The sequence below is a fragment of the Ornithorhynchus anatinus genome, chromosome 2 (genome assembly GCF_004115215.2).
Source record: "Ornithorhynchus anatinus isolate Pmale09 chromosome 2, mOrnAna1.pri.v4, whole genome shotgun sequence".
NCBI classification, from domain to species: domain Eukaryota; kingdom Metazoa; phylum Chordata; class Mammalia; order Monotremata; family Ornithorhynchidae; genus Ornithorhynchus; species Ornithorhynchus anatinus.
This window is the reverse complement of record NC_041729.1, coordinates 140,659,929-140,687,358: the sequence shown is the minus strand read 5'-3', so window position 1 is coordinate 140,687,358 and position 27,430 is coordinate 140,659,929. Positions and strand designations below refer to the sequence as shown.

General features: G+C 50.8%; 1 protein-coding gene across 5 annotated transcripts in view; it reads right to left on the bottom strand.

Moving 5' to 3' along the window:
• LOC100090042 (ecto-ADP-ribosyltransferase 5-like) overlaps positions 1-27,430 on the bottom strand; it is a 64,545-nt gene that overhangs the window by 18,146 nt on the left and 18,969 nt on the right. For 3 of the 5 annotated variants that reach the window (XM_029048940.2, XM_029048917.2, XM_029048948.2), the window contains 2 exons: positions 27,298-27,324; positions 1,618-1,725 (listed from right to left, as the gene is read on the bottom strand). In XM_029048940.2, the coding sequence (XP_028904773.1) occupies positions 1,618-1,725; positions 27,298-27,324 (135 nt within the window). Of the gene's footprint in view, positions 1-1,617; positions 1,726-26,248; positions 26,860-27,297; positions 27,325-27,430 lie in introns of those variants that run through there. The other 2 variants (XM_029048959.2, XM_029048926.2) reach the window with 2 other exon arrangements.

Sequence of the window (27,430 nt, the reverse complement as noted above, 5' to 3'; positions counted from 1 at the left end):
CTGATCCCCACATCCTGCCCCATCCCCCAACCACAGCTGCTCCATTGCTAGATGGATTCTCATGCCCTTGTTCCTAGGGGCAGTCTCTGACAGACACACGAAGGGGTGATGCTGCCACTGCTCTCAGGGACTCATACTGGCAGCGTCACGTGGGCACAGCGGTCCCCTCCAGGGGGCTCAGGATCGAACTTGATCATCATACAGGTGACATTCATAGGATAGGCCTCCGGACTCACGTACAGCATTCCTGAAACAACCTCTAACCACTGGTCTGAGGCCCAGCTGATCCCCACATCCTGCCCTGCCTCCCAACCACAGCTGCACCATTGCTAGGCAGATTCTCACGTCCTTGTTCTCAGGGGCCATCTCAGACAGACACACGAAGGGGTGATACTTTCCCTGCCCTCAGGGACTCCAACTGGCAGCATCACATGGCCACAGTGGTCCCCTCCAGGGGGCTCAGGATTGAACCTGATCATCATACAGGTGGCATTCACAGGACAGGCCTCCAGACTCACATTTAACATTCCTGGAACAAATGATTCGTAAAAACCAGGGGAGAGGAATGGCCTCCAATCAATCCAGAAGCAGCGTGGCCTAGTGGAAAGAGCACAAGCCTGGGATTCAAACGAACCTGCGCTCTAATCCTGGCTCTGCACTTGCTTGCTGTGTGATCCTGGGCAAGTCACTTCTCTGTTCCTCAGTTTCCTCAACTGTAAAATGGAGATACCATTCTAAGTAGAATCTTAGACTGTGAGACCAATGTGGGACTGGGATTGTGTCTGACCTAACTAATTACCTTGTACCTATCCCAGTGCTTAGAACAGTGCCTGACTCATAGTAAGCGCTTAACAAATACCATAAAAAGAAAAAGATAAGTGGTATTTACCCCGGTTTTTCTGGTATTTACTAAGTGTTTACTGTGTGCCAGCCTCTATTCTAAACACTAGAGTAGATAGAAGATATAGTTTGGACATAGTTTGTGTCCCACATGGGGCTCAGTCTTAATCCCCATTTTCCCGATGAGGGAAGTGAGGCCCAGAGAAGTTAAGTGACTTGCCCAAGATTACGCAGCAGAAAAGTGGCAAATTAGGGATTAGATTCCAAATCCTTCTGACTGCCAGGCCTGAACTCCAGCCAGTAGGCCACAATGTTTCCCAAACAACTGTTGTGCTGAGTACAAGAGAAGCAGTGTAGCTCAGTAGAAAGAGCCTGGGCTTGGGAGACAGAGGTCATGGCTTCAAATCCCACCTCAGCCACTTGTCAGCTGTGTGACTTTGGGCAAGTCACTTCACTACTCTGGGCCTCAGTTGCCCCATCTGTAAAATGGGGATTAAGACTGTGAGCTCCCCGTGGGACAACTTGATCACCTTGTATCCTCCCCAGTGCTTAGAACAGTGCTTTGCATATAGTAAGCGCTTAACCAATGCCATTATTATTATTATTATTATTACATGAGCGAGTATAGTTCGTCATCAGTGGTATTCACTAATCAGTGAGCACAGCCAAACTAAGCACCAGGAAGGGTTCAGCAGAGATGAGACAAAGTGTTACATGCATTCTGAGTCATTGTGGTCCTGAGGAGAAAATTGAAGGGCGAAAGTAGGAAACACTCACAGCAGATAAAAAACAAGCTCCTGCTTTCTGCAGGGAGAAGGTCCCTCCTCTGCACATCCTCAGAATCAACAGGAAAGAGTTTGGGTCCATGTCATCTCTTTCACCAATCTGAAAAAAAAAGGAAGCATTTCCCAGCTGGTTAGAGTTCAGAAAACTGCCCCAGAGGCCATGCAGAGTGGACAGTCTTTTCTCCAAAAGTGGGTCATGGAGAGGTGACCATGGAATGGAGTCGATGGGATGATTTTTTCTACCAAACCTAGGTTGTTGTTTTTTTTGTTTGTTTGTTTTAAATCTGAAACAGAGACTAAAAAGAGATGGACCTTCTAATGCCTGTTTTGGGGAGATTCCCCTCCCCAGCCTGTTCCCCAACAACTCCTTCCTTCTGATTCACCCCGTCTGCCTCCTCCTTCTCCTCTAGGACCCAGAGAGCAGAGTTCCTGATGGACACAGCCCTGGTCTCTACTGACCAGGATCCCCAGTGTCCATCCCCAGAGTAGAGGCCCCTGCTTAGTCCTGCCTCCCGGAGACTCCCAAGGTACCACCTCCTGACATTCTCACTTCCTTTCACCCTTCTGGAGGACACAGTTGAGGCAGAGCATGGCTGCTTTGTGCTTCTGAGATCGAATACCCCTCACCCCCACTGGGTGGTGGATGTCAAATCAATCAATCAATCAATGATATTTACTGAGTGCTTACTATACGCAGAACTCTGCACTAAATGCTTGGGAGAAAGTACAATACAACAGAGTTGGTAGACCTGTTCTCTGAAACTTTGTTCCCTGGGATTGGCACCTACTGCTCATTTGGGGAAGACGAGAAGGGGACTATGGGCACCACTAAGCAAGGGGAGTTGAAGGGTGCACAGGGCAGATGGGGCAGGGGGGATGAAGGGCTGGAGGAGTTGGAGGGCCTGCAGGGGTGAAGGAGCAGGGAACAGGAGAAGAGAGGGAACTAACTGAAAGTCCTCCACTCTTGAATGGAAATATTCTTCCAGCTCATTAGTCATTATTATTCATATCAATGTGAATAATACTAATATTGTTAATAATAATAGTATTTTTCAAGTTGGACACAGTCCCTGTCCCACATGGGGCTCACTGTCTTAACTTCCACTTTACAGATGAGGTAACAGAGGTACAGAGAAGTGAAGTGACCTGCCGAAGGTCGCCCAGCAGACAAGTGGCAGAGCCAAAGTTAGAACTCAGGTCCTTCTGACTCCCTGGCCTGTGCTCTATCCACTAGGCCATGCTGCTTCTCTGTACATACGTGTTGTTGGGCTGGGAGTAGGGTGGCTATCATCATGCATAAGGAGAACACAGACCGAAGTGCATAGGCAACAGAGAGGGGAAGAGGAAGAATATGGGGGGATAAGAAGTTAGTCAGGGAAGGTCTCTTGGAGGAATTATGATTTTAGTATGATTTTGAAGGTGGGGAGAGTGTTGGTCTGTCAGATATGAAGGGTGAGGGAATTCCAGACCGGAAGGAGGGTGTGAGCAAGGGTCATCCACAAGAAAGATCTGCTCGAGAGAGAGCCAGGAGAGTATAATAATGTTATAATGTTGGTATTTGTTAAGCGCTTACTATGTGCCGAGCACCGTTCTAAGCGCTGGGGTAGACATAGGGGAATCAGGTTGTCCCACGTGGGGCTCACAGTCTTAATCCCCATTGAGGGAACTGAGGCCCAGAGAAGTTAAGTGACTTGCCCACAGTCACACAGCCGACAAGTGGCAGAGCTGGGATTCGAACTCATGAGCCCTGACTCCAAAGCCCGTGCTCTTTCCACTGAGCCACGCTGCAGTATTGAGGCTAGGCTTGAGTTGCCTCAATGCTTAGCCAGGAAATGAAAAATGTCAGGCACTGAATTCATTGCTTCTTCCTATTAAAAGCAAAAGCGCAAGTGATTCGTTCCTGTCATCCTCCTCCTCCTCCTCCCTACCCTTGTCTGTGAAACGGACCACAGGTCCTGAGCCAAATTTGCAGTAGTGAGCAGGACACCTTAGGAGCAGGTAAGCTGGGTGAAAGGGAAGTCCCAACCCCAGAGAAATGGGGTTCACACCTGTGCAAAAGCAGTATCAGAATCAAGTCCCAGATTCTGGGGCTCCCCAGAAGATCAAGTGGTTTGAGGTTTTGAAGCGGGAACATGGGGTGAGGGCAGGGTTAGGATTCAGGTTCATCCCCAGCAGGAGGCAGCGAAAGAGGAAGGGCTGAAAGGAGGATTTCCCATGCCATGGGGACAGAAAAGTTGCCTCACTGCATTAGCATGGCCCAATGTGCAAGACAGCATCTCTCCTTGTGTTTTCAGCCAATTAACTTGCAACTTCCCAATCAAGGCTACTTATTGAGCACTAACTGTGGATGGAGCACTGTACTAATCACTTGGGACAGCACAATTGCATTGGTAGGCATAATCTCTGTGCTCAAGGAGTTTATAATCAAGTGGGGTTACAGACCTTAAACTAAATTACAGGAGCAGCAGTGAATAAGCAAATAAGTGCTGTGGGGTTGGGTTGACTATCCAAATGCTTAGGGCCTTAAAACCAAGTGCACAAGTGAAGCAGAAGTGAGGGAGAACAGGCTGGGAGGATGTATTGTTAGGGAAGGATTCTTGGAGGAGATATGATTTTAATAAGGCTTTAGAGGTGAGGAGAGTGGTGATGTGTTGGATATGAAGTGGGAGGGTGTTTCAGGCAGGAAGAAGGGCAGACAGCAAGAGAGAGACACGATCAAGGCACAGTATGTAGGTTGAGTTGTCAGCAGGACATCCTACTCGAGATGTCTCAAGGCAGGAGGAAATATGAGACTGCAGAGGAAGAGAGTGGTCTGGGCTGGAGAGGTAGCTTTGAGAGTCATCTGCATAGAGATAGTAGTGGAGCCATGGGGTGAATGATTTCTCCAAGACAGTGGGTGCAGATGGAGAATAGAAGGGCCAGTTAGAGGATCTCCAAAAGGGGAAATTAAATGGGGCTAAGTCGGGCATCTTCTTCGACCCACCCTCGCTGGACTGACTTCAGAATCTTCTTGCAGGGGTGGGACATGGAGTCTTCCCTCTTGGTCATCGTCATGAGCTTCTCTATCCAGATTTTGGTGCAAACCCCTCAAGTACACTCAGTCCCCACCATCCTGCTCCCTCCAGCCCTAAAAGGCATCCCTAGGGGGAGATTGGAAGAGAAGGTGAGGATCAGTGATTGAGAACAAGATGGAGAGGGGGTGGGGCTCATTGGGGAGAGTTTCCTGGAAGAGGTGCCCCTGAGCTGTGATGTAAAGGAGGAACACGAGGAAGGTGAGGGGCAAAAAAATACACTCTCCCTTTGTCCTGGAACTCCCACCCAATTCATCTCCAACAGACCCCCCACCTTTTCCCCCATTTTCTAAGCCTTAATCCTTTCCTCTTCTCCCACTCCCTTCTGTGCCACCCTGACTTTATTTCATTCATTCATCCCCCTTTCCAGGCCCACAGAACTTACTTACATATGTGTAATTCATTTATATCAATGTGTATCTGTGCTTTTAGACTAAAAGCTTGTTGTGGGCAGGGAATGTGTCTATCATTATATTATACTCTCCCAAGTGCTTAGTACACTGTTCCGCACACAATAAGCATTCAATAAATATGATTGAATGAATAAAATCACAGCTCCTCCAAGAGACCTTCCCCAACTAAGCCCTCATTTCCCCTACTTCCTCTCCCTTCTGTGTTGCCCTTATACTTGGATTTATTTATACCCTCTAACCACTTGATATTCACCTCACCCTCAGCCCCACAGTCTTTATGTATCTATCCATGATTTATTTTCATCTCTGTTGTTTGTCATTCATTCATTCATTCAATAGTATTTATTGAGCGCTTACTATGTGCAGAGCACTGTACTAAGCGCTTGGAATGAACAAGTCGGCAACAGATAGAGACAGTCCCTGCCATTTGACGGGCTTACAGTTTAATTGGGGGAGACGGACAGACGAGAACAATGGCAATAAATAGAGTCAAGGGGAAGAACATCTCGTAAAAACAATGGCAACTAAATAGAATCAAGGCGATGTACATTTTATTAACAAAATAAATAGGGTAATGAAAATATATACAGTTGAGCGGACGAGTACAGTGCTGAGGGGATGGGAAGGGAGAGGGGGAGGAGCAGAGGGAAAAGGGGAAAAAGAGGGTTAAGCTGCGGAGAGGTGAAGGGGGGGTGGTAGAGGGAGTAGAGGGAGAAGAGGAGCTCAGTCTGGGAAGGCCTCTTGGAGGAGGTGAGTTTTAAGTAGGATTTTGAAGAAGGGAAGAGAATCAGTTTGGCGGAGGTGAGGAGGGAGGGCGTTCCAGGACCGCGGGAGGACATGGCCCAGGGGTCGACGGCGGCATAGGCGAGACCGAGGGACAGTGAGGAGGTGGGCGGCAGAGGAGCAGAGGGTGCGGGGTGGGGGGTAGAAAGAGAGAAGGGAGGAGAGGTAGGAAGGGGCAAGGTGATGTAGAGCCTCGAAGCCTAGAGTGAGAAGTTTTTGTTTGGAGCGGAGGTCGATAGGCAACCACTGGAGTTGTTTAAGAAGGGGAGTGACATGCCCAGATCGTTTCTGCAGGAGGATAAGCCGGGCAGCGGAGTGAAGAATAGACTGGAGCGGGGCGAGAGAGGAGGAAGGGAGGTCAGAGAGAAGGCTGACACAGTAGTCTAGCCGGGAAATAACGAGAGCCCGTAGCAGTAAGGTAGCCGTCTGGGTGGAGAGGAAAGGGCGGATCTTGGCGATATTGTAAAGGTGAAACCAGCAGGACTCGGTAACGGATAGGATGTGTGGGGTGAACGAGAGAGACGAGTCAAGGATGACACCGAGATTGCGGGTCAGAGAGACGGGAAGGATGGTCGTGCCATCCACGGTGATAGGGAAGTCTGGGAGAGGACCAGGTTTGGGAGGGAAGATGAGGAGCTCAGTCTCGCTCATGTTGAGTTTTAGGTGGCGGGCCGACATCCAGGTGGAGACGTCCCGGAGGCAGGAGGAGATGCGAGCCTGAAGGGAGGGGGAGAGGACAGGGGCAGAGATGTAGATCTGCGTGTCATCTGCGTAGAGATGGTAGTCAAAGCCGTGAGAGCGAATGAGTTCACCGAGGGAGTGAGTGTAAATGGAGAACAGAAGAGGGCCAAGAACTGACCCTTGAGGAACTCCAACAGTTAAATGATGGGAGGGGGAGGAGGCGCCAGCGAAGGAGACCGAGAATGACCGGCCAGAGAGGTAAGAGGAGAACCAGGAGAGGACGGAGTCCGTGAAGCCAAGGTGAGATAAGGTATGGAGGAGGAGGGGATGGTCGACAGTGTCAAAGGCAGCAGAGAGGTCAAGGAGGATTAGAATGGAGTAGGAGCCATTGGATTTGGCAAGAAGGAGGTCATGGGTGAGTCTCGGTAGAGTGGAGGGGACGGAAGCCACTAGGCTGTAAGCTTCTTATGGGAAAGTTACATGACTACCAATCCTGTTGCACTGTATTCTCTCAAGGGCTTAGTACAGTGCTCTGCACACAGTAAGCCCTCAATCAGTACTATTGAGCGATTAATCACCCAGGCAGGACAGACACCAGAAAGCAAGTTCTGTGTTCATGAAACATGTGAGGGGAGGACCGAGCTTCGGTCACTTAAGCCATCACTAGTATTTACTGAGTACCATTCAAGCACTGGGCTGAGCATCTGGGGGAGTACAGTATATCATCAAGTCTTTTAGTGTAGTACAGTGTTAGGCACCTGGGAAAGACACTTGCAACATAATGATGTGGGTCAGAGACAAGAATTGCTCATGAGTATTGTGAGGAGGAAGAAGGAGGAGGAAGAAATAGGGAGCAGTCTGAGGAGAAGACTTAGTCCGTGACCACGAGAAACTTCAGTGCCATTTGAGGAGGGGAAATGTGACAGACCAGGTGCACACATATTATGGCTGTTGAGAGGAAGAGTCTCGAAAAGTATCTTTCCCTTCTCACAAGCCTGCAACTTTGATGTCATCCTTGACTCTGCTCTCTCGTTCACCCCACACATCCATTTCTTCACCAAAACCTGCCGGTCTCACCTTCACAACCTCGTCAAGATCCGCCCTTTCCTCTCCATCCAAACTGCTTGATCCGATTGACCCTTAGTCAAGTCAACACCTGACCCTGGTCATCACCCGCTTATTAATAATATCTTATTGTATCATGTTACTATATTCCCGGTTTCGCGTGTTATTGTTAATTGTTCTCAGTGCTGCCACCTTCCTCTCTGACCTCACCATGTTCTTCCACCCCCTCCACCCCCATCTGACCCTCCCGATCCTCACCTTCCCCTTCTCCTATCCCATCCAGCTCTTTCCCGCTCTCTCCTCTGCCTCCTCCCCTCCGCCCCTCCCCTGCCCTAGAACCCCACTTTACCTGTGTCACCCCTCTTCCCCTTGTCACTGTGCTCCTCCCCACCCAACCCCCTCCTCCCTCCCCCTCCCCTTCCCTCTTCCTCACCCACGCCCCATCCCAGTCCTCCTCTCCCACCACCACCCCTCATCCCCCTCTCCCTGCCCAGGCCCCCGCGATCTCATTCCCATCCAAGTCCTCCCCTCCCCCAACTCCCTCCCCCCAACACCCACAGCTGCTGTCAAGTGCGGCCTTTGGAATTCCCACTCCATTACAGGTAAACTACCTTTCATCCTTGACCTTTTCCTTTCCTGCTCTCTCCTCCTCCTCGCCCTTATGGAGACCTGGCTCACTCCTGAAGACACGTTCTCTCTGCTGCTCTCTCCAGCGGAGGCCTCTCCTTCTCCCACTCCCCCAGACTCACCGGAAAAGGAAGAGGCAACGACTTCTTTCTCTCACCCTGCTGCCGCTTCCGCACTAACCCTCCTCCGCCTTCCCTCTCCTTCCCCTCCTTTGAAGCCCATATCATTCACCTTTACCACCCCCTCCAGATTCTGGTAGCTGTTATCTACCACCCTCCTGGTCCCACCTCCAACTTCTTCAACCACCTTGACCCCTTTCTCATCCTTCTTCTCTCCTTCTCTCTGCCCACTGTGATCCTCGGAGACTTCAACATCCACATGGATGTAACCGGGGACTCATCTGCCCCCCGCCTGCTATCACTCCTTGACTCTGCCAACCTCCTGCTCCACCACACCTCACCCACTCACCAACTCAGTCACACCCTCGATCTCGTCATCTCCTACCGCCGCACTATCTCCTCCCTCATGAACTCTGAAATCCCTCTCTCAGCCTTAACCTTCTCATCTGCTTCCTCTCTCACACTCTCTCCCCATTCAAATCTGTATTACTCCCCCACAGAGACCTCTGCTCTCTTGATCCCATCCATCTCTCCAAAAGCATCTCTCCCTACCTTGTCTCCCTATCCTCTCTTCCCACTCTCGATGATCAGGTTACCACTCTCAACTCCACCCTCTCTACTCATCTCAACTCACTCACCCCCCTTTCCCTCCGCCGCTCTCGCTCCACTATCTCACAGCCCTGGGTGTCTGCCTCTGTCTGCCTCCTTTGCTCTTATGCTTGAGCTGCTGAGCGCTGCCGGCGCAGGTCCAATTACCAAGCCAACCTCATCGATTGTAAATTTATCTTTTCCTGCCTTAACTCTGCCCTCTCCTCCACCAGGCAAAACTCCTTTTCTTCCCTCATTGACGCCCATGACCGTCACCCCCACCAATTGTTGCGGACTTTTAATTATCTTCTCAGGCTCACTGTTCCTCCCCCTTCCCCACTCACCCCCAACGATCTGGCCACCTACTTCATCATGAAAATTTACACAATCAGGTCTGAGCTCCCCAAAGTCACCCTCCCCTTCTACTCCCCCCACAACCCTCTCCCCTACTTTCTCATCCTTCCCCGCAGTATCCTCAGAGGAGATTTCCTCCCTCCTCACAAGTGCCACCCCCTCCACCTGGGCTTCGGACCACTTTCCCACTCACCTTGTAAAAACCATCGCCCCATCCCTCCTCCCCTCCTTAAATTCTATCTTGAACCACTCACCCTCCAATGGCTTCCCCTCTGCCTTCAAACATGCCCATGTCTCCCCCATCTTAAAATAACCCTCTCTCGACACCACTTCCCCTTCCAGTTATCACCCTATCTCCCTCCTTCCTTTCCTTTCCAAACTCCTAGAACGAGTCATCTACACTCACTGCCTGGAATTCCTCAATTCCAACTCTCTCCTGGACCCCCTCCAATCTGGCTTCCGACCCCTGCACTCTACCAAGACTGCTCTTTCAAAGGTCACCCATGACCTCCTTCTTGCCAAATCCAGTGGTTCCTAATCTATCCTAATCCTCGTCAGCCTCTCAGCTGCCTTCAACACTGTCGACCATCCCCTTCTTCTCCACAGTTTATCTCACCTTGGATTCACGTACTCCATCCTCTCCTGGTTCTCCTTTTATCTTTCTGGCTGGTCATTCCTGTTCTCCTTTGCGGGCTCCTCCTCCCCCTCCCATCCTCTAAGGGTAGGGGTTCCTCAAGGGTCAGTTCTTGGCCCTCTTCTGTTCTCCATCTACACTCACTTCCTTGGTGAACTCATTCACTGCTACGGCTTCAACTATCATCTCTACACCGATGACACCTAAATCTACATCTCCTCCCCGTTCTCTCCCCCTCCCTTCAGGCTCATATCTCCTCCTGCCTCCAGGATGTCTCTACTTGGATGTCTGCCTGCCAGCAGCGTGGCTCAGTGGAAAGAGCAAGGGCTTTGGAGTCAGAGGTCATGAGTTCGAATCCCAGATCTGCCACTTGTCAGCAGTGTGACTGTGGGCAAGTCACTTAACTTCTCTGTGCCTCAGTTACCTCAACTGTAAAATGGGGATTAAGACTGTGAGCCCCACATGGGACAACCTGATTCCCCTGTGTCTACCCCAGCGCTTAGAACAGTGCTCTGCACATAGTAAGCACTTAACAAATACCAACATTATTATTATCTAAAACTCAACATGTCCAAAACTGAGCTCCTTATCTTCCCTCCCAAACCCTGTCCTCTCCCTGACTTCCCTGTTACTCTGGATGGTATGACCATCCTTCCTGTCTCACAAGCCTGCAACCTTGGCGTCATCCTTGACTCAGCTCTCTCATTCACCCCACACTTCCAATCCATCACCAATGCCTGCCGGCCTCACCTTTACAATATCACCAAGATCCACCCTTTCCTCTCCATCCTGACAGCTATCTTGCTGGTACAAGCTCTCATAATATCCCGGCTGGATTATTGTGTCAGTCTTCTCTCTGACCTCCCTTCCACCTGTCTCTCCCCACTCCAGTCTATTCTTCATTCCACTGCCCGGATCTTCTTTCTGCAGAAACGCTCTGGGCATGTCACTACCCTCCTTAAAAACCTCCAGTGGTTGCCCAGCAACCTCAGCACGAAACAAAAACTTCTCACTCTTGGCTTCGAGGCTCTCCATCCCCTTGCCCCCTCTTACCTCACTTCCCTTTTCTCTTTCTACTGCCCATCCCACACACTCTGCTCCTCTGCTGCTCACCTCCTCACGGTCGCCCATTCACACCTATCCTGCTGTCGACCTCTGGACCACGTCCTGCCGCTGTCCTGGAATGGCCTACCTCCTCACGTCCACCGAAGTAACTCTCTTCCCCTTTTCAAGGTCCTACTGAGAGCTCACCTTCTCCAAGAGGCCTTCCCAGACTGAGCTTCCTCTTTCCCCTCTGCTCCCTCTGCTCCCTCTCTGCTCCCCCCCTCCCTCAGCTCCCTCCCCCTTCCCTCTTCACCTCCCCTCAGCTAAGCCCCCTTTCCCTCTGCTCCTCCCCTTCTCCCTTCCCCTCCCCTCAGCACAGGGCTCACTTGGATATATTTTTATTACCCTATTAATTTTGTTAATGAGGTGTACATCCCCTTGATTCTATTTATCATGATTATGTTGTCTTGCTTTTGTCCATCTGTCTCCCTAGTTAGACTGTAAGCTCATCACTGGGCAGGGATTGTTTCTATCTGTTGCCAAATTGAATATTCCAAGTGCTTAGTACAGTGCTCTGCACATAGTAAGCACTCAATAAATACTACTGAATGAATGAATGAATGGTACAATCTCTCATAATAGCCTGAATGGATTATTGCATCAGCCTCCTCTCTGATCTCCCATCCTCCTGTCTCTCCCTGCTTCACTCTATACTTCATTCTGCTGCCCGATTATCTTTCTTCAGAAACACTTTGGGCATGTCACTCCCCTCCTCCAAAACCTTCAGAGGTTGCCTATCAATCTTCGCATGAACCAAAACCTCCTCACTCTTCGCTTCAAAGATCTCCATCTCCTTGCCCCATCCTACTCACCTCCCTTCTCTCCTCTTACAGCCCAGCCCTCACATTCTGCTCCTCTGCCACCGCTCATCTCCTCACTGGGCCTCTTTCCCGCCTATCCCGCCGTCCACCCCTGGCCCGCATCCCACCTCTGGCCTGGAACACTTTCCCTCCTCACATCTGCCAAACGAACTCTCTTCCCGAATTCAAAGCCCAACTGAGAGCTCACCTCCTCCAGGACGCCCTCCCAGACTGAGCCCTCCCTTTCCCTCTGCCCCTCCTGACCTCCCCATTGCCCCTAATCCCTCCCTCTGCTCTACCCCCTTCCCTTCCCCGTGGCATTTGTGTAAATTTGTTTATATTATTTACTACTCCATTTATTTTATTAATGATGTGTATATATGTATGATTCTATTGATCTATTTTGATAGTATTGATGCCTGACTACTTGTTTTGTTTTACTGTCTGTCTCCCTCTTTAGGACTGTGAGCCTGGTGTTTGGCAGGGATTGTCTCTATCTGTTGCCAAATGGTACATTCCAAGTACTTAGTACAGTGCTCTGCACTCAGGAAACGCTCCATAAATATGATTGAATGCATGAATGAAAGAAAAACAAATATATGCAACTCTCCCCCACTTATAGTCATAGATAGTTAACCCCTCAAGGGCCAGGGTCCGTATCTAATTCCCAATGCTTAGTACAGTGCTCTCTGCACACAGTAAGGGCTTAATAAACGCAGTCACAAGCATAGCCTCAATCCAACATCTCCCTCCTCAGACCCAACCCTAAACACCACCCACCCAGCAGCACTATCAGGAAAATAAAAAAGCCAACACCACCCCAGCCTCCACAACCAAGGGAGCCCCTCCCAAGCCTCTGACCTCTATGGCCTACCTCTCAGCACAAACACGTTCCTCTTGGCCTGAGAGCCTAACTCAAGTCACCCACAGCTCAGCCATGCATCCAATGAAATAATTTCTGACCCTCTGCAGTCAATACCGCCCCCACCAGCTAGCCCACATTCTCCCCAGGACCCTCCCCTTGCTCCAAGCCAGCCCCATAGGCCTCCCATATGAGCAGCAGCAATAACATTAGTAGAATAGACATCAGCTGTCTCTATCCCACTGCAGTAGAGATGGAGAGGAAGGGGGAAGCAAAAGGAGCCCACAGCCCCTACTCACAGAATCCTAGCCAAACTATGCTCTGTCTTCCCTTTCAAGTGCAAAGTGCCCTAATTTTCCCAACAGGGGCCTTTTGTAGGGGGAAAGAGGAACTGAAAGGCCACTGGGCCTTAAAGGGACAGTGCAACTTCTCTGCCACCTCTTAGTGAGCGTGAAGAGGATTGGGTGGGGTTAGACTGGGTGGACAGGGAGGGGCTCTGAACACAATCTGTTGTATTGTACTCTCCCAAGTGCTTAGTACAGTGCTCTGCACTTAGCAAGTGCTCAATACATACCCTGCTACCTCTCTTCTCTGCTCTCCTACAAAACCCAACCTGCACTTTTCACTACTCTAAAGCCTACTTACTCACTATGCCTCAGTCTCGTCTATCTCACTGCCAACCCCTTGCCGTAGTCCTGCCTCTGGTCTGGAACTCCCGCCTTCCTCAGATCCAACAGAAAATTACTCAAGGTATCCATTTGCCCACTAGTGTCTCTTTCTTCCCTCCAGTGTCTCCTCTTTCCCACCAATGTCTCCACCTTCCCACCAGTGTCTCCACCTTTCCATCAATGTCTCTGCCTTCCTGGCAGGATCTCCATTTTCCTGACAATGTCTCTTCCTTCCCTCTGGTATCTCTACTTCTGCCAGTGTCTCTACCTTCCTGCTAGTGTCTTACCTTTCCCATCAATGACTCCACCTCCCTCCACAGTCTCCACTTTCCTACCAATGTCTCTTCTTTACCACCAATGTTTCTATCTTTCTGATAGTCACCATTTTTCTATCAATGCCTTTACCTTCCCTCCAATGTCTCTACCGCCCTGCCAATATCTCCACCCTCCACCAGAGTCTCCACCTTCCTGCCAGTTTCTCCACCTTCCTGGTAGTGTCTCCCCTTTCCTGCCAGTGTCTCCATTTTCCTACTAAATTTCTTGGCTTCCTGCTAATGTGTCTATCTTCCCACCAATATCTCCACCTTCTTGTTAGTCTCTCCACCTTCCAGCCTAGTGTGGGCAGATCCTGTGTGTGACAATGACCAGACTCCTATTGGAGATGGAACTGAAGTCAAAGAAACTTGCAAGGCCTGCTGCCTATTAACTACATTTTCCAGAGGCCCAAGGCCTTCATTTCCCAGAATTCTCTTGATATATGAGCCAATGAACAAGCCAGGCAGCCTTTAAATTCAAGAGCAGAATTTTTGCTCCCTCTCATCCTGGATCCTGGAGCACACTCTGGTGTCTTGCCAGGTATCCTGTTCCATGTGTTGACCTAGGGGTACTCATAATAATGTTGATGATGATGATAATAATAATAATGATATTTGCTGAGCACTCACTTTGTGCTGAGCACTGTACTTAGCGCTGGGGTCGATACCACAAGGTAATCAGGTCCCACTTGGGGATCACAGTCCAAATAAGAGGGAGAATAGGCACTAAATCCCCATTTTACAGATGAGAAAATTGAGACTCAGAGAAGCAAGTGACTTGCCCAAGATCACAGAGCAGAGACAGGATTAGAACCCAGGTTCTCTGACTTCCAGACCCATGCTCTTTGCAGGGCCATGCTGCTTCTACCCATGCTTGGAACTTGGGGCATCACAGGGAGTATTAATGAATTCTTTGAGATATCTTTGGATATACTGAGACCTGAATAGCTAATACAGTGTAAACAGTGGTTTAGCTTTCCTCTTTCTCCGTGCCTGGGTCTCAAATGAAACAGTATCAGAACTTTGAACGTTTATTAGATGTCTGCAGAGTAGAGTGGGGAGGTGCCATGGATTTCTTTCTGCTTCCTTCACATGGGCCTGGTAGCAACTGGTAGTCCATGGCTCCCTGTTTGCCACACACCCAACAATGTGATTCCTGAGGCTTGGATTTTAGAGTTGAGACCCCCTTAAGGGACTATGCTAACTTCCCCCCAGTCTTTTCCCTCCATTACCAATCACAACTTTCTGAATCTCAAGTAGCACAGGCCCCCTTCCTCAACTACACCCCAGCCCCGGGTGGAGTGTGGGGCCATCGTGACTGGAGGGTACGGGAAGGGAAGGGGCAGGAGGAGATGGTGGGCTGGGGAGTGGGAGCAGAGGATTGTGGTGGTGGTGCAGAAGGAGGGGATAGGGGATAAAGGATAGGGATAGGAGGTAGGGGAAATAAGAGTCAGAAGGTAAGAGGCCATAGATGAAGAGATAAGGGACAGAGGACCGAGGAAAAGGTCAGGGAAAGAGGGCAGGGACAAGCGAAAAGAGATTCATTCATTCAATAGTATTTATTGAGCGCTTACTATAATGTTGGTATTTGTTAAGCGCTTACTATGTGCCAAGCACTGTTCTAAGCGCTGGGGTAGACATAGGGGAATCAGGTTGTCCCACGTGGGGCTCACAGTATGTGCAGAGCACTGTACTAAGCGCTTGGGATGAACAAGTCGGCAACAGATAGAGACAGTCCTTGCCGTTTGACGGGCTTACAGTCTAATCGGGGGAGATGGACAGACAAGAACAATGGCAATAAATAGAGTCAAGGGGAAGAACATCTCATAAAAACAATGGCAACTAAATAGAATCGAGGCGATGTACATTTCATTAACAAAATAAATAGGGTAATGAAAATATATACAGTTGAGCGGACGAGTACAGTGCTGAGGGGATGGGAAGGGAGAGGGGGAGGAGCAGAGGGAAATGGGGGGAAAAGAGGGTTAAGCTGCGGAGAGGTGAAGGGGGGGTGGTAGAGGGAGTAGAGGGAGAAGGGGAGCTCAGTCTGGGAAGGCCTCTTGGAGGAGGTGAGTTTTAAGTAGGGTTTTGAAGAGGGGAAGAGAATCAGTTGGCGGAGGTGAGGAGGGAGGGCGTTCCAGGACCACGGAAGGACGTGGCCCAGGGGTCGATGGCGGGATGGGTGAGACCGAGGGACGGTGAGGAGGTGGGCGGCGGAGGAGCAGAGGGTGCGGGGTGGCGGTAGAAAGAGAGAAGGGAGGAGAGGTAGGAAGGGGCAAGGTGATGTAGAGCCTTGAAGCCTAGAGTGAGGAGTTTTTGTTTGGAGCGGAGGTTGATAGGCAACCACTGGAGTTGTTTAAGAAGGGGAGTGACATGCCCAGATCGTTTCTGCAGGAAGATGAGTCGGGCAGCGGAGTGAAGAATAGACTGGAGTGGGGCAAGAGAGGAGGAAGGGAGGTCAGAGAGAAGGCTGACACAGTAGTCTAGCCGGGATATAAGGAGAGCCTGTAGCAGTAAGGTAGCCGTTTGGGTGGAGAGGAAAGGGCGGATCTTGGCGATATTGTAGAGGTGAAACCGGCAGGTCATGGTAACGCATAGGATGTGTGGGGTGAACGAGAGAGACGAGTTAAGGATGACACCGAGATTGCGGGCCTGAGAGACGGGAAGGATGGTCGTGCCATCCACGGTGACAGAGAAGTCTGGGAGAGGACCGGGTTTGGGAGGGAAGATGAGGAGCTCAGTCTCGCTCATGTTGAGTTTTAGGTGGCGGGCCGACATCCAGGTGGAGACGTCCCGGAGGCAGGAGGAGATGCGAGCCTGAAGGGAGGGGGAGAGGACAGGGGCGGAGATGTAGATCTGCGTGTCATCTGCGTAGAGATGGTAGTCAAAGCCGTGAGAGCGAATGAGTTCACCGAGGGAGTGAGTGTAAATGGAGAACAGAAGAGGGCCAAGAATTGACCCTTGAGGAACTCCCACAGTTAAAGGATGGGAGGGGGAGGAGGCGCCAGTGAAGGAGACCAAGAATGACCGGCCAGAGAGGTAAGAGGAGAACCAGGAGAGGACGGAGTCTGTGAAGCCACGGTGAGATAAGGTATGGAGGAGGAGGGGATGGTCGACAGTGTCAAAGGCAGCAGAGAGGTCAAGGAGGATCAGAATGGAGTAGGAGCCATTGGATTTGGCAAGAAGGAGGTCACGGGTTACCTTAGAGAGAGCAGTCTCGGTAGAGTGGAGGGGGCGGAAGCCAGATTGGAGGGGGTCTAGGAGAGAATGGGAGTTAAGGAATTCTAAGCATCGATTGTAGACAACTCGTTCTAGGATTTTGGAAAGGAAGGGTAGTAGGGAGATAGGGCGATAACTGGAGGGGGAAGATATGGGATGGGGAGAGAGGATAGAGGATATGAGAGAGGGGAAAGGGAATAGAGAATGGGACAAGGGAAAGGGGATAGAGTGCAGGAGATGCAGAATGGAGAAAGGGGGTAGAGGATGGGTACAGGGAGAAGGGATTGGGACAAGGGACAAAGGACAGAGGAGAGGGACAGAGAGCGGGGATAGGGAAGAATGGGTAGAAGAGAGGAGACAGGGGCTAGGGGTCGGGGCGGCACTGGGGACGGAGCCCAGCCAGGGGTGCTACTCATGTAAGCGATGCTGATGCCATAGTAGATGAAGAAGACTGTTAAACTTGCTGATCCAGGGTCCATTGATCTTGTTCATCAGCTCGGCCACCCCAGTGACTTCTGAGGGGGTCACAGAGGGGTGGCGGGAGGAGGATAAAGAAGGGTGAGTTTTTTCTTTTTTTCATGGCGTTTGTTAAATGCTTACTCTGAGTCAGGCACTGTCACTAAACACTGGTGTAGATACAAGCTAATCAGATTGGACACAGTCCATGTCCCATGTGGGTCTAGCAGTTTTAATGTCCATTTTACAGAATGGGAAACTGAGGCAAAGAAAAGATAAGCAACTTGCCCCAAGTCACACAGCAAGCGAGTGCCCGAGCAAGGACTCGAACCCGGGTCCATGTTCTTTTCACTAGGCCACGCTGCTTCAGGATCAGCAAAAGCCACTTCTAAAGTCTCCCTAGACTCTAAACACGTGTGGGCAGGGAATGTGTCTGTTATGATGTTGTGCTGTACACTCCCAAATACTTCGTACAGTGCTCTGCACACAGTAAGCACTCGGTAAATATGATTGAATGAATGAATGAATGCTCTGCTTACAGTAAGCGCTCAATAAATATAATTGACTGACTGCCCCTACCGGCTCAGTGATCCCCTAGGCGGGGAACCAGGCAGGAGGGGCTGGCCCACTGGACAACACTTTAGGAGTCAAGGGTTGTCAGAGCCTGGCAGGCACAGCCTGGCCTCTTGTGAGAGGGCTGTCACCTATGAGTCAATAAGGGCACGTGCCTCCTGGTCAGGTCGATCTCACATCCAGGCTAACCAACCCCTGGCCTCCCATCCCTAGCCCCCAGTGCCCATCCTCTCCTCTTCCTCACCCCCAAATCCTGGTCCACCTCACCCCATGCCCCCGTCTTCCACCTGAGTAAAGCAACCTTGATAACTGCTACCTTTCCTCCCACCACTAAGAGCCCCCGCTCCCACCATTCTCTGGGCCTGCTAGGCCACTCTAATAAAAGCTGCTATTGTGTGCCAACCCCACTGCCTTCTCGAGAAGCTGGCACTGACTCTCCACCATGCCAACGAGGAGACCCTGTTTCATCCAGCCTCCCACTAGTGGGAAAGAGAAAAACACTTCCAGAATAAGGCACATCCTGAAGCCTCCATAAAACCCCAGGAAGTCTAGTGGCTGCTGTAGTGGTTGCCGTAGCTGTGGGGGTGTGCTGAACCGAGTCCCCAGGAGCCTGAAATTCTGCTCCTGTAGCTGCAGCAGCCTACTGTGGGAAGCAGCGTGGCTCAGTGGAAAGAGCACGGGCTTGGGAGGCAGAGGTCTTGGGTTCAAATTTGCCACTTGTCATCTGTGTGACTGTGGGCCAGTCACTTTACTTCTCTGTGCCTCAGTTACCTCATCTGTAAAATTGGGATTAAGACTGTGAACCTCACTTGGGACAACCTCATGACCCTGTATCTACCCCAGTGCTTAGAACAGTGCTCGGCACATAGTAAGCACTTAACATATACCAACATTATTATTATTATTACTGATTCTGTTTTTATTTTGCTTATTTATGTCTGTATTTTAGGCTGTTTGGGTCTTTTATTGTTTCATTACTCATAATGTGTCTGTCTACAGTTCCTTCTCTCCTACTTCTGATCACAGACTGTGAGCCCCAGAATGAAGGGAACCATGGCCAGTTCCACCTCCGCACACTTTTCCAGCACTTAGTACAGTGCTCTGTACACAGTAAGAGCTTAATAGATACTAAATCCTACTCTCTCCTACTATGACTGTGAGCCCCATGTGAGAAAGGGACTGTGTCCAACCTGTTAACTTGTTTTGACTCCAGCACTTAGAAAAATAGTTGACATATAGTAAGTGCTTAACAAATATAATAAGAATGACGGTCATTATTCTTATTATCTAATACTCCTCTGCAGACTTTGGCCACCACCAAGTTCCTTGGCAGCTCCCTGCAGTTCCTCCAGTCCTCTCTGCCCCTACCAGCCCTGTGGCTTTCCCGGCCCCTGCTCTCCCCTATTCTTGTCCTGTGGCTTTCCCAGCTCCTGCTCTCCCCCATTCTTCTCTGCCCTTCAAGCTCTGCAGCTCCCCTGGCCCTGGCCATTCCAAAGTCCTCCCCACCCTGTCCCCTGTCATCAGAGTTCCCCTGTCCCCTGCCATCAGCCAGTCCTCTCCACCCCCGTGGTCCCCGCAGCTCCACAACCCTCTGCCCTCTTGGACAAAGGCCTTGTTTGAGAAGTTGGTATTGTCTCTATCGCCACCCAGTGGACAAAGTCGTTGTATGAGAAGCTAGGATCGTCCACCAGGTGGCGAGAGAGAGGCCGAGGCCTTGTGTGAGAAGGCGGGATTGCTTCTCTATCGCCATCTTGCGGATAAAAGTTACTCCTGAGGAGCCGGGATGGCCTCTCGATCCCCAAGTGGTAGACAAAGACCTTGTACGGGAAGATGGTATGACCTGTTTATCGCCATCCGACGGACAAAGATCTTATATGAGAAATTGAACACCAAGTTAATAAGGTTGGACGCAATCCCTGTCCCACATAAATGGTGGTATTTGTTAAGCGCTTACTATGTGCAAAGCACCGTTCTAAGCGCTGGGGGATACAAGGTGATCAGGTCGTCCCACGTGGGGTCACAGTTTTAATCCCCATTTACAGATGAGGTAACTGAGGCACCGAGAAGTTAAGTGACTTGCCCACAGCCACACAGCTGACAAGTGGCAGAGCTGGGATTCGAACCCATGACCTCTGACTCCCAAGCCCGTGCTCTTTCCCCTGAGCCACATTGTTTCTCAATACTTTTAATCCCCATTTTCCAGATGAGGTAACTGAGACCCAGAGAAGTTAAGTGATTTGCCCAAGGTCACACAGCAGTCAGGATTAGAACCTAGGCCCTTCTGACTCCCAGACCCATGCTCTATCCACTAAGCCACACTGTTTAGGTGACAAGGAACTGATGAAGTGTCAGATGGGAGAGAAATAGAGTGGGGAGATGAGAGATTAACCAGAGAAGGACTCCTGGAGGAGTTGTAATTTCAGAAGAACCTTGAAAATTGGAAGAACACTGATATGTCGGATGTGAAAGGGGATGGTGGGAGGATGTGAGCAAGAGGGTGGTGGCGACAGAGAGAAGAATGAAGAATAGGTGGCTCAAGAGGAAGACTGAGTAGGTTGGGTTGAGCACGAGAACTGGGATGTACTGGGAGAAGAGTGAGGATAATTAGGAGTAAGCGAGCTAAACCGATGATCAGCAGTTCCTACTTGTTGCGGAGACAGGTGGAAAACCATTGGCAGTTTTTGAAGGGTGGAGAGATGTACATAGAACAATGTTTTAGAAAGATGATCAAGGCAGAAGAGTGAAGTAGGGACTGGAGAGGGGAGAGACTGGAGGAAGAATGGGCAGCGAGGAGGCTGGTTCAGTAGTCAAGAAGGTATATGACAAGTTCCTGTACCTGTGAACAGGAAGGGGCAGATTCTGGAGATGTCGCAGAGGAAGAACCTAGGGCCAGACTAACTATGGAGGTTGAAAGAGAGGGAGGAGTTGAGGATCACCATCCCCCTGCCTCTCAGCAGAGCCACTCCCCCTGACCCTCTTGTTGGGGAATGAAGGGTTTGTCCTGAGTTTAAATACCCCCATGATCTCTCATCCTCTCATCCCTCCATCTTGTAAAAGCTATCACCCCTTCCCTCCTCCCCTCTTTTACCTCCATCTTTAACCACTCACTCTCCAATGGCTTCTTCCCCTCTGTCTTCAAACATGCCCATTTCTCCCCCATCCTAAAAAAACCCTCTCTTGACCCCACTTCCCCTTCCAGTTATCATCCTTTCTCCCTCCTGACTTTCCTTTCCAAACTCCTAGAACAAGTCATTTACACTTGCTGCCTTGAATTCCTCAACTCCAATTCTCTCCTGGATCCCCTCCATTCTGGCTCCTGTTCCTTCCACTCCACCGAAACTGCCCTCTCAAAGGTCACAAATGACCCCCTTCTTGCCAAATCCAATGGCTCCTACTCTATCCTAATCCTCCTTGACCTCTCAGCTGCCTTTGATACTGACAACCATCCCCTTTTCCTCAACACTTCATCCAACCTTGGCTTCATGAACTCCATCCTCTCCTGGTTCTCCACTTATCTCTCTGGCCGTTCATTCTCGGTCTCTTTCGCGGGCTCCTCCTCCCCCCTTCCATGCACTAACTATAGGGGTCCCTCAAGGATGAGTTCTTGGCCCCCTTCTGTTCTCCATCTATACTCGCTCCCTTGGTGAACTCATTCGGTTCCACGGCTTCAATAATCTCTATGCAGATGACACCCAAATCTGCGTCTTCTCCCATGTTCTCTCTCCCTACCTCCAGGCTCGTATCTCCTCCTGCCTTCAGGACATCTCCATCTGGTTGTCCACTCACCACCTAAAACTCAACATGTCCAAGACTGAGCTCCTTATCTACCCTCCCAAATCCTGTCCTCTTCCTGACTTTCCTGTCACTGTGGATGGCACTGCCATATTTCCCATCTCACAAGCCTGCAAGCCTTGGGGTCATCCTTGACTCTCCTCTCTCTTTCACCCCACATATCCAATTCGTCACCAAAACCTGCCGGTCCCTCTTTCACAACATTGCCAAGATCCACCCTTTCCTCTCCATCCAAACTGCTACCTTGCTGGTACAAGCTCTCATAATATCCCAACTGGATTACTGCATCACCTTCCCCTCAGATCGCCCATCCTCCTCTGTCTCCCCCCTTCAGTCTATACTTCATTCCACTGCTTGGATTATCTTTCTACAGAAACCCTCTGGGCATGTCACTCCCCTCCTCAAAAAACTCCAGTGGTTGCCTATCAACCTTCGCATGAACCAAAACCTCCTCACTCTTGGCTTTAAATGTCTCCATCACCTTGCCCCCTCCTACCTCACCTCCCTTCTCTCCTTCTACAACCCACCCCGTTCAATCCACTCCTCTGCCACTAACCCCTGGCCCACATCCTACTGCTTTCCAGGAATGCTCTCCTCACATCCACCAAACTAACTCTCTTCCCCTCTTCAAAGCCCTACTGAGAGCTCACCTCCTACCAGGGGGCCTTCCCAGACTGAGCCCTCCCTTTCCCTCTGCTCCTCCTCCCCCCGTCCCCATTCCCCCTACCCCCTCCTTCTGCTCTTCCCCCTTCTCCTCCCCACAGCACGTGTGCATATTTGTATATATTATTTATTACTCTATTTATTTTGTTAATGATGTGTATGTATCTATGATTCTATTTATCTTGATGATATTGATGCCTACTTGTTTTGTTTTGTTTTGTTGCTATATCCCCCGTTTAGACTGTGAGCCTGCTGTTGGGCAAGGATTGTCTCTATCTGTTGCCAAATTGTACATTCCAAGCCCCTGGTACAGTGCTCTGTGCATAGTAAGCGCTCAATAAATAAAATTGCATGAATGAATCATGAATAAATGAATCATCTTCTGACTGAGAGATGGCAGAAGTCCAGGCTGGTGGCTGGGGGGTAACTTGGACATCCACCCCTCTGACCCCCAGCACCCTTACCCTCTATTCCTCACATACCTTCCAGGGACATCGAGATCTTCGCCTTGTTCATATCCTGCATGTGCCACGACCTGGACTACAGAGGCACCAACAACAGCTTCCAGGTGGCCTCGGTGAGGCTTGGCCCCCACTGGCCTCTCCAGAGCTGGGGATTGGGATCCAGGCATCCTGTAGGGAAGGGCCGAGCCAGTCCTGGCCAGTGCCAGGGCGTACCTGAAGTCTGGGGACCAAACACCTGAGCCAAGGCTGCCACTACTTCCTCTCAGATTCTGTGGGCAGGGGAGAGCAAGCCACAGGAGGGGCTGCCTGCCCCTTTCTCCCATGTTCCTCCCTCCTGCAGAGCCACCAGCTCTCCCAGTCAAGCACATGGGTGCCCACCGTCCCTCTGGACTTCTTGCTCTGGGGAGAAGCCATTATTCCTCCCAGCTATTGGGGCTTCCAGCTCACTCATCCCAGGCCACTGACAAAGCATGGGATTTTCCCTAAAGGCAATTAACAGGATGAAAGGGACAAGGGGCTTGGGCATCATCTGAGGACAGTCATGTCTCTAGGCGTCCAATCCTCCCCCCCTCCCTCGGGCCCTCGCACCCTCTTGTCCACCGCCCCACTCAGCTCAGGCTCCAGTTCTCACCGACCGAAGCCATGGGTCCCATGCAGTTCTCCGCCGTTCCCACTAGGTGGCAGGAATGCTCAAATAATCTCTCCCCCTCCACGTCCCGATCTGTTCCCCCGTGTCCAGTGGTCTGCGATCCGAAAAACAAGCAGCACCACGGCCTGCTGCTAACTGCCACCCCATGACCTCCTGCGACCTTTCCGACCAGACCAAGGGATGGAAGACCGCTCGGAAGATTGCGCGTGGCTCAGTGGAAAGAGCCCGGGCTTTGGAGTCAGAGGCTGTGGGTTCTAAAGTCACCCCCACTACTTTTCAGCTGCGTGACTTTGGGCAAGTCACTTAAGTTCTCTATGCCTCAGTTACCTCATCTGTAAAATGGGGATTAAGACAGTGAGCCTCACGTGGGACAACCTGATTACCATGTATCCCCCGCAGCGCTTAAAACAGTGTTTTGCATACAGTGAGTGCTTAACAAATAGCATCATTATTATAGAGAAGCAGCGTGGCTCAGTGGAAAGAGCCCGGGCTTGGAAGTCAGAGGTCTTGGGTTCTAATTCTGACTTCACCACTTGTCAGCTGTGTGACTTTGGGCAAGTCACTTCATTTCTCTGTGCCTCAGTTACCTCATCTGTAAAATGGGGATTAAGATAGTGAGCCCCACGTGGGACAACCTGATCACCTTGTATCCCTCTAGCGCTTAGAACAGTCCTTGGCATATAGTAAGCACTTAACAAATACCATCATTATTATTATTACTGCGGTGAGTCCCTAGATGGGTTAGGAGAGGGACCACACATACACATGCTCCCCACCCACGTGGACACACTTGTAAACAGTAGGGAAGGCTGAGGTTCTGGGTGGGGAAAGGAGGGCTGGAGGCCCAGACTCCAGGTTCCTACCCTTAGCATTCCAGCCAGATTTTGTCCCCCTATCCTTCAGTTACCCCACCTGTAAAACAGGGAGGATGATTCTGCAACCCTAGAATCATCCATTCCAACTCCTTGCCTCTGCTCAGGAGTTCACCCTCTCCCTTACTCCCTTGTGCCAGTGCCTGACCCCTCTGACAGCCAGGATGTCCTTTCCTTCCCTTGCCCCACCCAAGGGGTGAAGCGGCATGGTCTACTGGATAGAGCACAGGCCTGGGAGTCAGAAGGATCTGGATAATAATCCCAGCCCTGCCACTTGCCTGCTGTGTGAACTCGGGCAAATCACTCAACTTCTTTGTGCTTTGGTTCCCTCATCCGTAGAATGGGGATTAAGCCTGTCATCTCCATGTGGGACAGGGACTGTGTCCAACCTGATTAGCTTGTATCTTCCCCAGTGCCTAGTACAGTGGCTGGCACATAATAAGCATTTAACAAATACCATTGAAAAAAAGGCAAGCACTAGGTAGTAATGTAAGCACTTACTATGTGCCAAGCACTATACTAAGCAGTGGATTGGATAGAAATTAATCAGGTTGGACACAGTCCCTGTTAAACATGGAGGTCACAGTCTTAATCCCCATTTTACAGATGAGGTAACCGAGGCACAGAGAAGTTAATTGACTTGCCCGAGGTCATGCAGCAGGAGAGAGGCAGAGGCAGGATTAGAACCCAGGTCCTCTGACTTCCAGATCTGTGCTTTTTCCACTAGGCTATGCTGCTTTTCTGGGTGAAGCAGGGGTGGAGGTTTGGGGAGTTCCCCAGTTCCATGATCTGGGGGGGTCTTAGGTCATTTCCTACTGTGAGGACTGGGGAAGCTCTGTCATGCGAGGCTGGCTTTGTTTCCCTCCAGGAGCTGATCTACAAGGAGTTCTTCTCCCAGGGAGACTTGATACGTGTCAGGCTGGGGGCCGGCATGGGAAAGCTCTTCTTTCCCACCTCACCTTGAAATCTGGATGGGCAAGGGCCATATGGGGTCTGGGTACCAGTGGGAGCCCTGGACAGCCTGGAGATGGGTAGGCCTGGGGTCCTAGGTCCTTGAGGGAGAGATGGAGGGATGGTCTGGGCTCTGAAAGGCCTGAGGGAGGGGGTGCTTACTGAGTGCAGATCACTGTACTAAGCAACTGGGAGAGTACAGTATAACAATATAACCAGGCACATTTCCTGCGCACAATGAGCTCAGTCTAGAGGGGGAGACAGATATTAATATACAGTAAATAAATGCAATAAATACAATAAAATTACAGCTGTATATGTGTAATTTATAGTCTGTAAGTTTCTAGACTGTAAGCTCACTGTGGGTGGGGAATGTGTCTGTCTTATTGTTATATTGTAGTCTCCAAAACACTTAGTGCAGCTCTACATAGAGTGCATGCTTAAGAAATACATTGGGCCAGGAACATCTCCCTCCATGGACCCGAGAATCCAGGGCCCTCCCCTGCCTCTCTGGCGGGACCTTGGCCTCCAACACCCTGAGAGAAAAAATTTGCAATCCCAACCCTGGTGATCATCTGTCTGCCCATCGCCCCTTCCACTCCCCATTCAGGATCTCCACAGTTCCACCCACTCATCACTCCAACAGCAAAGACCAACTTCATCCCCAACCTCTGACCCTATACTGGCCCTGTCCTGGGGCTGGACTCGGTCCCACAGTCACCGCCTTTCCCTCTCTCTCCACCCAGCCTGAGGCCACATCCTGAACCTCCCTGAGACCTTCCATCAGGCTGCCCCTGTCCCCCTGCCCCACTATCTCCTTGCCCTCTGCCTCTGTCCTGAGTCTAGAGTGACGGTCCCTCTCATTTAGAAAAAGCAAACAGAAAAATAAATAGTCAAGAACAACAGAACAAGTAGTAGTAATAACTGAGTAGTAGTAGTAGTTACTGTGTGCAGTAAACTCCATTAAGTGCTGGATGAGAATTAAGGTGTAGGGGTGGGGAATTACAGTCTCTCTCCTTCAGGGAGGCTTGGAAAACCACCTCTTTCATCAATCTAAAAATATATTTCATAACTGGTGGCTGCTGAAGAGCCTACAGTGGATAAGCCACTCTCAGGGGTGGCTGATTGAAAAGACTGCATAAAGAAGAAGCTGCAAAGCCTCAGGGTTTCTCTGGTGGTTTGGGGAGGTAGATGCTGGATTGGGACAATGAGGAGAGGAGTGGGAGATGCAGGGGTCGAGGGGCTGACTGGGGGGGTGAGGGTGAGTGTGGAGGCAGGGAGCTGGTGTCAAGAGAGAAGAGGGAGACAGCAGGGACAGTGAGGGAGCGGGTGGGCCACAGGTGGGTTAGAGCCATCCTGGTGGGTGACAGTGCTGGGAGTGAGTGTGCCCGAGCTGAGAGACCCCGGGCTGTCACAGACAGGGGGCCGGGGGATCTTGCCAGGAGCCGAGGAACAGGATGAGGAAGAGCAGCAGCAGCAGGGTCAGACGGCTGGGAGTCACCATGCTGGGTGCTTTGTGGAGAGATGGGGGAAGGGGTTACACTGGGGCCACAGGGGAAACCAACCGGAAACAGAAGTCCCTCCCACCTCCACCCTCACTCTGCTGTTATTTCCAAACCAGGAAATAAGGGACCTCGGGAGGGAGGAATAATTCCACACAGCGTTCAGTCCCGCCCCACACCATGCTGCCCCGCCCTCATGTACCAGATCAGAGTGGGGTCCCCAGCAGCCCTGGTAGAGTTCTGAAGCCTCACAGACCCAGGGACAGACAGAACCTGGGCAGTCTCCCTGACCATGACCCCTGAGCCCCTCCCCACACCCACTTCCCAGGACAGGAGATAGATGGGATAGGCAGAGCAGAGAGGTGACTATCTGTCTCAGCCAGCAGGGTAACCAGGTCCTTGGGGGCTGCAGCCAGGGGCAGAGATGGGAGATGAGATGGTCCCTCACCTGAACTGCAAGTGGCATCTTTCTCATCTGAAACACAAAGAGAATAGAAGGTCAGTCCTCTCCTGCCTGCTCTGGCTTCCTCTCCCCTCTCCTGGCCCTCCACACTCCAACAGCGCCCCATCAGCCCCTACAA